General features: G+C 38.1%; 1 protein-coding gene across 1 annotated transcript in view; it reads right to left on the reverse strand.

Annotated features, from left to right (window-relative positions):
• The window catches only part of Wwc3 (WWC family member 3), a 66,931-nt gene that overhangs the window by 28,753 nt on the left and 25,265 nt on the right, over positions 1 to 12,913 (reverse strand). Inside the window, exons 5-7 of the mRNA XM_021154644.2 lie at positions 8,995 to 9,124; positions 8,011 to 8,160; positions 5,445 to 5,518 (exon numbers count right to left, since the gene is read on the reverse strand). Of these exons, the coding sequence (XP_021010303.1) occupies positions 5,445 to 5,518; positions 8,011 to 8,160; positions 8,995 to 9,124 (354 nt within the window). The remainder of the gene's footprint in view (positions 1 to 5,444; positions 5,519 to 8,010; positions 8,161 to 8,994; positions 9,125 to 12,913) is intronic.

Genomic DNA, 12,913 nt, shown 5'->3' on the forward strand with positions numbered 1-12,913 from the left:
TGTGTGTGTGTGTGTGTGTGTGTGTGTGTGTGTTACTGGAGTCATCTTCTCTACACCATACATGCTAAGTAACTACTCTATCACTAAACTAGATATCATAGTCCCAAACCCTGAGCAAACTGAATTTTGTATGGTTTCAATACAACAAAGAGATCAAGACTCAAGTGAGCCTGGCAGCTCTATGTTAGCTGGAATGTAAAAGAATTCAACTGGCTGGGGTACCAGAAGATCCAGTTCCAGATAATGCTATCCTTCTCAGGAAAATCTCAAGGAATTTATACTATCTAGAAAAATTGATGAGCAGAAAAACTTATAGGAAGGAGGAAAAGCACAGGAGACTATTTCAAAGAGCCTGCTCATCTCAAGCATACTAAAACAGTAGAACAGCCGAAGTTAAACCATGTACTATAACTTTTCATAGCTTACAGGAAAACTGTGCTAGGAAGGGCCAACCTCTCCAGCAGAAACAAGATCCGGATGAGGATGATTTCTTGTAACCCATCTGGAAAAGTTGTTTGTGCCATGCTGAAAACTAGGCAAGCATTTCCATGCTTAAGCATATCTCTTTGTTAATTCCAACTTCACAACAACGAAGATGCTTGTAAGCTGCTTTTCAAGATACCTCAGAGTCTAGAATATTGACATCTTTGAAAAAGTAATCCCCTTCTTGGTGACCACATTCTGGATGTTGGCTTTTGAACCCCTTTCAGCAAAGTTAAAAGACACACATCTGTCTGTGGTCTGTCTCCTCTAGAAACCAAAAAGCACTAGAAGAAAGGATTCTCCCAACAACTGACCACTAGCACAATTCCCTGACCTTTCAGTAGCATTCTTTCTCTGTTGGGCTAAGGGTTTGGAATAGAGCCATAGGCAGGGAGCATCTTTACTACTGGAGGTTTCCTTGAGGAAGTAGATTTCATGCCTGAGGCAAAACACTGATGTGCCAGTCTCTGCACCTTCTAGATCCATGCTAAATAGTTGACCCACTTTTTGAAGGCCCTAGCACAGCCTTTGTTCCATTGTAGAAAAAACAATGTCCAGAAAGGCTTTTCTTTGAAGTGTCATTTCAATGAAATTAAGTGCCTGATATGCAAGACCGTGATGAATATTTACAGAACTACCACCCCACACACAAACACCTTTTCCAAATTCATTTTTAAACAGTCCTAAGAGCCACTTACAATTAAATTTGTTACAATTTGGAAGGAATCTTTTTCCTTTTTTGTACAAATCTACTATATACTTTATTGATTTTACTTTTGACAGGCATATGTATAATCTTACACAAATGCCTTTAAGAGTTTTAAAACATGTTTCTCCATGTCCTGAGAGTGAAGAAATGAAAGCAAAATTTCACTTTAGGTTTCCTATTTATTATGTAATTTCTAAATTCTTTTCCCTGGAAAGGTATAATGCAGAAATAAAATATGAACTATAGCTCATTTCTGATATCCAATCAAGTGGTTTTTTTTTCTGTCATAATCAAGGCATATTAAACCATGAGTAGAAACCTGTGTGTAGGCTGAACAAACTGCTCAGATCTTCACAGTTGATAGGGAAATCTTCAATTGTCTACAATTTTTAAGAATAATGTACTTTTAATGTTAAAAACACTGGAAGCACATCAAGAGTAACCCCAAATTATACCTAAAGTCTTCAATCTGCTATATAATTTTCCACATTTCTAAAATCATGTGGCTTTTTGGAATAGCAAACTATTTCAGGAAATATGTCATCCATTTTGATGGTGACAAGTCATGACATATCCTACTGCCATGATGGCAACTTAGAAACTCGTGTCTTCATAATTCAATTCCAGGCCCTGGTATCTCATATATTTTCACTTGGTTTTCTTCTTGTGAATGTTTACTTTTATGAGAGAAAGGTCAAAGAAAATCTCAGCTGAGATCTAACTTGTAAACATGACAAAATCTCTGCAGCAGAATAAATGAATATTGACAGGTCATCGTGCATTTCACTAACCTCTACCTGGAAAATTCTCCATCTAGAATACATGATATAAGAAATATCTGTCAATATATTCCTGTCCCTCAGCTGCCCTCTTCAACATTCTCTCCCCTTGAGAAAAAGTGCTTTTTAGGGAGATACTTTCTAAAATGAAAATCAGCAAGTGTTCAACTCCTTAACTTTACACAAATGAAAAAGATGGAGCTACAATAGCAAATATGCTTCTCTTTACTTGTCAAAGCTCATATGCAAAGTCACTTGAGAAAAGAAGGGATAAATCCAAGTGACTAATCACCTCAACTGGACTCACTGAATTCTGACAACCAACGAACACCAGGACCAAGCCTGACAGCAAGACTGAAGACACAGGAACTGGACGAACCACATGTTTTGTTCCTATCTGAGCCGAATGTTTCCATGGGAACGGCTACAAATTGTGCATAGTTCTGGAACAAGTGCTCTTAGGTTAAAAATATGGAGCCATCTGCGTCATCCGGATTGCTTCAAGAAGACTTGTTCTTCCAATTTCAAAAAAAAATTCCAAAAATTTTAAACCAGTGATATGAAAATATCCCTCTAATAAGGTCTGTCTTGGGGATCCAAGGAGTCATTATAGGAGGGAGGGAGAGGTAAAAGCAGCCCTCTTGGGATATTTCACATAACTCAGAATTGAAATACAAAACAGGTTACTCTGAGAGTGGTAGTGTGGCCAGGTAATTCTCAGGAATGCTCACATTCTCACTTGGAATTACAAGTTCCACTCCTAGACACTTTTTTTTTTAATCTTAGCATACATAAAGCCATTCGCCATCCAGAAATCTACATTTTTGATAATTTTGTATTTCTTTAAAGCAACCTCAACTCTAGATACTCAAGGAAAGTTCCTCCTCCTTTTACACCTGACAAGAGAAATTCATCTAGAAAATCAGCTTTATGAAACTGTAACATTAACAGAAAAGCCAACCACCTGACTTCCTTCTGTGGCCTAGAACTTTTCAGGGTAGACTTGTGGTTGGCATTGAACTTCCCAAGTTCACTGGCCAGTGCTGGTTACCTCCCTGGTCATAGGCTTCATTTTGCATGCATTCTTTCATGGTAGCTTTGGGTGCTTCTGGAAGCAATTGTTTCTTCTGACCACTCATATATGAAATATATAAAATATATACATATCTGCAGTGGATAGGTATAATTGTCACTTTGCATGTGTAACTTAACTAGGCTAAGGGATACCCAGATAGTTGATAGAGTGTGATGTCTGACAGTATCCATGAGAGAATTTCTGGAAATTATTAGCATTTTAATCAAAAGACTAAGTTAAAAGATATGCTTTTATCAGTGTTCACAAGCAATATCTAAATGGACTGAATTAAAATATTTGATTTCCTGGTAGAAAAACAAACTGATGGACAACGTGATTGCTTAAAACATTACAATTTGTTGCTTCTTCCAATTTGTAGTGGGCCTCGATTTCCAATCATCATGCCTTCTCTCACTCTGACCATCTGGCGTCTATCTCACAAGAATCCTGGCTTGGAAGTAGGCCTCCCTTAGATCGTTTAAGAACATCTCTCCCCATCTTGAGATGCCTAACCTCACCATACCTGTGGAGTCCCATTTGTCTTTCATTTCTAAGAAGCCTCTACTCTCCTGCTAAGGCACAAATGCTGGACTTTGATTCTTCTAAGTAGCTACAGTAAACATCTTAACAGGGTTCTAACAACTGTAACACCATACTTTGGTACAAATGTAATGATTAAATGCAGTGCCTGCCCACTGAATAATCTTAAATCCTCAATGTTTCATCCAAACGTACTACTTCAACATTTAAAAGGTGACTTGGTACATACTAACACCATTTCTAGAACAAAGAAGTCACTTGCTATGTTTGGTAAATGTCACAGCAACACATAACAATTATGGTTGTAAGTGTAGCAATAATCTATTTTCTGTGTTTAATACAGCGCAGCAAATTCCAGCACCCACACTTGGCAGTTCTGCTTCAAAACAGGAACGAAGGAGTAGAGGACTGGTCAGAAGAAACAATCGCCCCCACAAGCACCCAAAGCTACCATGAAAGAATGCATGCAAAATGAAGCCTATGACCAGGGAGGTAACCAGCACTGGCCAGTGAACTTGGGAAGTTCAATGCCAACCACAAGTCTACCCTGAAAAGTCCTAAGAGAGCTGTCGGGATTCATCCTGGTAAAGAGAAGTAGGTTTTGGTTTAGGCTACTGCCACAGAAGGAAGTCAGATGGTTGGCTTTTCTATTAATGTTACAGTTTCATAAAGGGGGATTTCTAGATATCAATGAACATTGGTCCAAATGGCAAGCTTCTCAGAAGTCCCTCATTATGTTTAGTACTCTGTTCTCCCCCTGCCCAAGATATTAAAACAATATGCAATCTATAACTGAATAGAGTGTTTTTAAAGCTATTCTTTAGTCTGGGACTTATGGTAATAGGCCTATCACCCTAGCTGAGGCTGATAGAAGATCATAAGCTCAAGACCTCTGTGGACTAGCATGAGTTCAAGGCCAGACTAGCCAATGAAGGGACACTGTAATGAAAATAAAAGGTAAGAGGGCAGGTGGGATATAGCTCAGTGCTAGGCCATATGCTTAACACGTGGATGCCTGTGTTCTATCCTCAGCACTGCACATAAAAGTAAAATAAAAATGAACATCTATGTTTCATGGTTTTCTGAAACAAATTTTAAAATGATTTCGTTTTCAGACTCTTTCCATAAGGCATAATAGAGAAAATGTCTCTAAGCAGAAGCCATGAAAGCCATTCAAATATTAAAAATTGAGAACATGAATACTTAAGAAAGACAACGCACTAAACTCACAGAGGCAAAAATACTGTGCTATGCAAGGATTTGGCCAATGTCCTGTGGTAAAGATTGAAGGGGGGGTTGGAGACAGAAAAGACAAACGCAAGGAATAAACCCTGGTAAATACCAAGTCTGTAGAAGGCAGATAAAATACAATATATGTCAACACAAATAATGTCACTTGTCTCCAACAAATGAACTGCTATCACCTGCTGATTGATCAGTATCAAACTGCTTTTGATGGTAAGATGGATGACTTACTGTACCAGCCTAAGGGATCCACACCAATGCACGTGACAAGACAAGATAGTTTGCTTCCAATGGCCTGGTGGATGCATGCTACTTATAGGTTGGAAGAAAGGAAGGGCAGGGAGGGTAATCAAGTATTTCTTCAAGAGAAACTTGAAGTCTCTACTGATTTCCCATCATTTTAACTTTCAGTACTGAGAATTTCACATTTTCAGCACACTTGGAAGTTTACCAGGTATATGAAGATGATTTGAAGAATAAAGGTCATGTCTATTTTATCAGGATTTGCTTTCTGGTAAAATGTGGGCAATTAGACACTAGAGACATCCTCAGCCTGTTACTACGGAGGCAAGCAGGCAAGCAGAGGGCCAGAGTGTAAAAGTGGACTTCTTACCTTTTCCGGGCTTCTTCATACTGCCAGTTAAGTCTGACACGGTCTACAAGTCTCGTTTTATCATCAAAGAGAAACTTTCCAGAACACAAGGAACAAAAAAGGAAAGAGAACAGATATTAAAAACATGTCTTAAAAGTAGAAAATTCACTTAAACTTTTGAGAAAAAAAACCCAGAGTATCATGTACAATGTGTTTTTGTACTTTTCAAAGGTCTATAAGGAACACTAGAAGTAATACTGTGCTGCTACCTCTGGCTGCTGAAGGCTAAAGCAATTGCTGGCTCCTAAAATTGTTATTAGTTTTTATTTTCAAAACAAGGGATATATATCTCATATATCTCATATATATATATATATATATATACATATCTCATGTATATGCTATATATCCATGTGTATACATGAATATATATAAATATGTTCATCTATTATATCACTCACTGCAATGAATAAAAATGAGCTGCATTTCAATTAACTAGGCAACCATTTTCTGTAAGCTAACATGAAAGCAAAACATTCACTCCTGCTTTGTACTATAGGTTCTCTAATTTTTCGGTTAATAAAAAACATGGCCAACCCTCCATATTTTGAGTTTCATGTTGTAGATTCAGCCAACCATGGGTTAAAAATGTAGTTAAGTCCACAATAATTGTATCTATCTTGTATATGAAGAACATTTTCTCCTGTCATTATTTTACAAACTATAAGAATACAGTAACTATCTGTATTATATCAGGTATTATAAATCATGTAGAGGTGAGCTGCAATGAACAGCAGGAATATATGGGGTTTTGTGCAAATAGCATGCCATCCGACATATGAGGCATAATCATTAGTGGATTCTAGTATTCCAAGGGGTTTAGGAACCAATCCCAGTGACAAAATTAGAAGTTCTACTCACAAATCCCAAGGTCTACATTAGACAGACTAGTTTCCTAAATAAGGGGCTCGACAATTCCTCCCACAGCTCAAGGCACACACACAAAAAAGGGAAAAGGCCATGTCTGGGAGGATCACCTACGAGTTGCACTATAACTGCTCAGAATACTGCTAGTAGTTTAACTTAAATGTTTTCATGCCAATTATATTAAAGGTAACAAAATCCACACAAAACAAAAAAACTAGTTAAACTAAGATAACAGCTGTAAAGCTGCCAACCTAGGGTTGACCCCATTATACTTCAGGGGCTTATAAACCGTGACAATTTACAGCTGGAATGGCAGAACCAGCCACTACTCCTAACCTGACATTTTTAGAATGGCTTACTGAAATCATTAGAGAGCTTTGATCGTATCTGTTTTACTCAAACTAATTAAGAGCTATAAATTCTAAATCAACTTTAGGATAAGAAGAAAAAAGTCATTTCCAGAGCTCAACAAGTCTTGCGCATGCTTCTTTCCTCCATTCCAAAATTGTTAGGCAAAAACAGCAAGTTCTTTGGCTCACAGATTCTTCTCTGTGTATTGCAGGTGGTAACAGTGTTCTTTAAATAAAATATCCTTTTCCAAATAATGTCTAAATATATTCTCAGCAATAATGAAAATAAAAATTGAAAGCAAATTATTTCCAGGACACCTAATCATTTCATAATTTATATTATACCTTCCCCAGAAAGGTACTACTTTTCAAACACTCAAACTACCAAATAACTAAAACTGTTATTTTTTTCCCACAAACTGTTTTTTTTCTCTCTTAAGCTTTCCTTTATTTAATGTTAGGGGCGTCACACCTTCCACTACTATTTTATGTTTGCATAATGGCCCTAAAGCATAAGAACTCCTCCAAACTGCTCTCCATTTGATAGCAAATTAATTTCTAACTTCATCCAATGATATTACACAGTAAGTCTTTGATTATTAACTACCCAGTTTTGAATGATTATTTTCCCAATTTGGTTTTTTGTGCCCAATTGAATGCTTTGCTGATTATAAAGGGAAAGCATGCTAAAGTTGTTCCAAACCTCAAAGAAAATCAATTCCTTAATATTCTTTTTAGCAGAACAAGAAATGGAAAAAAGTATAATCCTAAAGCTTTGGAAATCATAGCTCAAAACAGAGATCAGCAATCTGATCCTGGAACCAAGTCCAGTCCCCTGCTTGGGTTTTTTGCTTGGTTTTTAAAATAAAGTTTTATTGACACCCAAGAAGCCCATTTTCTTAGGTATCACCCAAGATTTTGCATTATAATGAATGACAGCTGACCAATCAAGGAAGTGACTACCTATCTTTCGAAGCCTTAAATATTTACTCTCTCATCCTTGACAGAAATAATTTGCTAAGCTATGCTCTAAAATGTCATGGATATTTAAAAAAAGAAAAAAAAACATTTAAGTTTAATGCTCTCAAGGTGGTTGTCATTTTTAAGACTCCTCATCATAAGACAATATGCATTCTCTACCACTGTACCATTACAGTTAAACTGAGAAATGTGACTTTTCTTTCAAATTTAATGACACGTCAGCTAAAATACCTTCAAAGCAGAGATTAAATGTTAAATGTGTGACAACACCACCAAAGCCAGTGACTCCCCTCTGAGCATGTTCATGTTTCTGCCCTGGATGAGCATACCTCCCCTACAGTGTCCGTCTGAGAGCCAGCATCGCAAAACTGCTGAGGGGCACCAGCGTTACCAAGTGCACCTGTGCTGTGAGAGAAATCTGCCAGAGTGTCCACAATGGAGCAGCTATTCTTGAAGCTGTCAGTAAGCTTGGCCAGACTCTGGAAAAGAGTAAGACAAGTTCTGTGAGTGGAGAAGTAGCTGTTTCATTTTGATTCAAGGAGGCCTATAGCGTATGACTAGAGAGATCTCCCACCTTAATCTCCATTAACATTACATTTTCCCAAAAGCATCTTTTACAATGCACATACTTTAAATAAAAGTGTTAGTCATCTAAGTAAAGAGAAACTAAATCCGTCATAAACAGGTAATAGTTATGAAGCAATTTTATTGTTTCTTTAATGTTTGTGTTTCTTAAGTATAAAAGCATTTTTATCCCAAATGCCCAATTAGTAACTGGGTCTGGCAAAGATGCATGCCACCTTACATTTTTACAGGTAATCCAGACATGAAAACATCTCCCAGACCAGACTTTGAAACCTGATTTTTCACCCATTGTGCTACATGGTCAATACTAATCTCCTCTGGGTGTTAGTATACCAAAAATTACAGAAAATTATGTGTTCTGGCACATGGAGCTTGTTTGTGTGGAGGTTGAGAGAAAGAGCATTGTTTTCTTTTTCTTTAGGACTTGGGACACTTTTGGCATTGTTAAAGACATCAGAATCAGAAAGGACAAGTGTAACATAGCTCAGGTAGTTTGCTCAGAACTAAAACAAAGGCTTTTTGGAAGGGGCCAGTCATCTTGAGTTTATATAACATAATATCTTATATCATATACTTATCAGGCAAAATTAATGTTTACTTAAACATGATATTCGTGTACAAAATGCACAGAGTCCTCATGAAATATGTATATAGCAAATATATAACGTGTAATAAAAATGACAGATAGGTATGCAGGCAGCATTTTCGGGAGGCAGCCTTAGCTTTACCTGCATCAGATCCCGTCGCTCTTTCTCTCCTGTACAAATGGCTTTCTTAATGGTACGGAGTTCAGTCATTATAGCCTGGGCCTCATCCAGTTTGTAGTTGGTGTGAGTACTTGACATCTTCCGGTCAATCCTGTTTAAAAATTAAAAATTACAGTCATTCCACAGAGATCACAACATCCTTTTTAAAAAACAATAAATATCCAAAGGTATCACAGAAAGGTGAGAAACAGTTAAAAGCAGAGTTTAGGCCCAGAACAGCAAAGACTCCATAAAACCTTCCTTCATTTTAGCAAATACAAAGACCTGAGACCTGGTTAATGGATGTCTGCCTTTGCTTCAGGAGGATCCTGTGCAGGGGAGGGGGCCCCTACCCTCCACTAAGCAGCAGGCTTGAGTAAGACATGACATTAGATAGTCCCTCGCTGGGAGGGCAACCAAAGTTTGTTCATTTGTTCTCAGCATTCTCAGGTTAGTGGTCAAATATGTGTATAAAATAAACTTATGGGTGAGATTTGTATGCCAGCAAAGGATACAGAAAACAGTAAGAAGTGGTATGCTTCAATAAAATGCTTGAAAACAAAGATTGGAATTCCTCTTGTGGTGCTAGGGATTGAATCCAGGCCCTTGCACAGGCTAGGCACTCACTCTACTCCTGCATTATATCTTCAGTCCTCAACACTTGAAAACGTGTGCCTTCTCCATGCATTTCATTTATCATTTTCTTTTCTATCTCCTTGTTATTTCCTTCAGTTGAAATAGCCATCCAGCAAAACTTCCTTCCTGCTTCCTCCTTCTCACTACTCTCTCTTCTCACTCCTTGTTCTGTCTGTTCATCCAGCACTGAGTCAACCTATGCACATAAACGCCTGGCTCCGAGTAGTACATAGAGGATACAAAGCAGGATCAGACTTGGCCCCACCTTTCAAGAGCAGGCTGTCTTGGAAGCCTGTCCGCTGTCACGTTTCCCATGCCTATGTCTCAAGCCTGTTAAGCCCTTGCAGCTAAAAAGATGGAGATACTGCTCCGGATGTGGAATTAATTCCTTCCCTGGAAACTAGCTACCTTACTCTTCAGCTTCCAAGCCCACCATTCCACAGGTTCTGGGCCTAAAGTTTTCTCACAGGTTATCCAAAAGATCTGGATCATTGGTTGTGAGCCTAAATTGCCTGGTTTTCCACTACACAGATCTGGCATGCTGTGAGTAGGAGTAGAATTCCAGCTCCACCACTCATTAGCTGTGGGACCCTAGGCAAATCAACCATGTCTTTTGATCTACTTCCTTGTATCTCAAATAAGAATACTAACAATACTACTCCCACAGACCAGGGATAAGATTTAAGGAGACTGTAAGGAAAGGACTCACCTGGCAGAAGGCCTAGAATGTAATGTTTGTAATGATTATGAGGATAATAAGACTACTTCCTCATTGGAGAAAAGGTATTAAGTTGCCAACTTTACTGTTTCATTATTATTATTATTTCCTTGACATATATGACATAACACAAAGCCAAGCTCAGCACCAGAGTTGACCTGACCTATTGGCATCCTTAGAACGGACAAGCAAATACAGAAGCAATGAAACTGAGTCTTGGATGGAACAGGGCAAAAGAACCAGTGAGCATTTCTCTGATAGCCATCAACTACTATGAACATTTATGAAGTCAGAGCCTAAGTCCTTCCCATAAAAAGACAAATACAAATGCACCATTGGACTGCACATACTGTATAATAACAGTCCTAAATCCAATCATAATCTGACTCCACAGGCACTTCCATGGTGGGCCAGTTATACCTTATATGTTTCTCAAATGTTCATTTCTACAAACTACTTATACATTATTTTAATCAGTCGCATATATTGTTTTTAACTACAGTGTTCTATTCCAAACGTTAAGTTACATGAACATGAACTGAAGTTTAGGTGGTGGTATTGTTCTTTGTTCTTAAAAGATCCTTGATCTGGCTCCCTCACAACAGTTCATTCAACAGATTGAGATGATTAGCTTTAACTCTACAGTACCTTGTCATTGATAGCAATAAAATATTAAACGTTCTATTGAGTGTGGTATATATGGAAGTTGTCAGGCAGAGGATGCAGGAGGATCACAAGTTTGAGGCCAGCCTGGGATACACAAGAAGTCTATGTCTTAAAACAAAACACAACAAAACAAGGAGTGTGTGTGTGAATGTATGTGTGTGTGTGTGTGTGTGTGTGTGTGTGTGTGTGTGTGTGTATACACAGAAGATGTTATTAGACTAAATGGTGTGATAGACAGGAAGCCTAGAAACTAACTTATCAGCAGAACCTGATCATCTACAAGTAGGACTGAAAATTTTGTTTATCCAACAACTATCACCCACAAGGTTAGAGGAACCTCTTATACTAATTATCATTCACTGATTTATATAGCAGTTACCACTAAAATGAAGTCCATGGCTTCTGTACGTGCAAAGACCCATGACTGGACAGTTGGAAGCATTCTATGACAGAGAATGCTTTTGTTATGAAATTACTGAAAGACAAAGTGACACCCTCAAATAATGATGAGATTCTTTTAGCCTGTGTCCTATTCAAGCATAAATGCTGGCATTAGGTGCCACTCTTCTTCTGGAGTTAGAATGTATCTCATGACTAGAGCATGTGCTTAAAATATGTGAAGACCTGAGTTCAAACTCCAACACACACACACACACACACATACACAAACAAAAACAAAAACAAAAACAAAAAAAACAAATCAAAAACGCCCCCACGAGAGCAATTCATCTCAGCATCAAGAATCAAAACCCGCAATTCAGGAACTCATAAAGCAGAGAAATCTCATTTATGTTCCCACCTTACATATTGTAGAAAGAGCAACAAGTCTTAAACACAAAGAAAAATTCAAGTGCCATACATTTTAAACCACTAATGGCCAAGGAAGCCACCAAATGTTTCTTGCAAGGATTATTTAAATAATATGACTTGTATTAATCTTCTCATAAAAGACTTTACCTTATATTGTTGTTACTCATAAACTGAACTCTCTGTAGGCTAAGTCTATAGAAAAGGGGAAGGTGATCTTTAGACAAAAAAACCAAAGCCAGGAAAGTCCAATTGCTATCTAACCATCAATGGCCACTACCTCTGCGAGTAGGCTTTCCTATTCTTCCAGAATTAAAAACAGAGTAAGGCCTGCAACCAACCTCACAGACCGAAGGGAAATTTGACTATATTAAATGTAATTTTCCAAGTGCCTAGGAATGAGTATCAATAAAGTATCCATAGCTACATACATATGTTTCATGGTGAAGGCTACAGAATTATACCTGTTCCTCTACTAGATCTGAATTCTGGTGGTTGCCCTGCAGCTTTTGGCATTTGTAGCACCTAAGCCTGGCCACCATTAAACTTAGTAGTGAAGCCAGCAGCCTACTGTGGCACTAGGTTGCACATCAGGAACAGCAGCCACATCAAAGAAAAAAGACCAGACTTCATCAGCACCATATGCAATTTAGTCCAACAGTGGGCATTTCAGAGGCCTTTAGAGAATGAAAATGAATTTCAAGGCCTGAACATTGGCTTTTAACACAGCTCTACCTATATGACCATGGGACAGTGAAAATGAATAAAGATTAGGGGCTATCAAGGTGTCTCAGAGTGTAACTGCAGTCACTATTCAAGCCTGATGACTTGAGTTTGTCCCACAGAACCTACATTAAAAGCCAAATATAGTAGTAGCCTAAGGTAGACTTAGGAAAACTGTCTGGAAGCATATAGGTCAAATTACTTTGATATGCAACACCTCAGAAATAAGCAACCCTGCCTCAACAACGCAGAAGGAAAGAACCAAAAGTTCTTAGAAGTTGTCCTTTGATTTCCATATTCACATATCACACACATATACAGAGGGAAGAAGGGAGGGAGAGGAAGAGGGAG

Source organism: Mus caroli, unplaced genomic scaffold, assembly GCF_900094665.2.
Source record: "Mus caroli unplaced genomic scaffold, CAROLI_EIJ_v1.1 scaffold_6880_1, whole genome shotgun sequence".
In the NCBI taxonomy this organism is placed as follows: domain Eukaryota; kingdom Metazoa; phylum Chordata; class Mammalia; order Rodentia; family Muridae; genus Mus; species Mus caroli.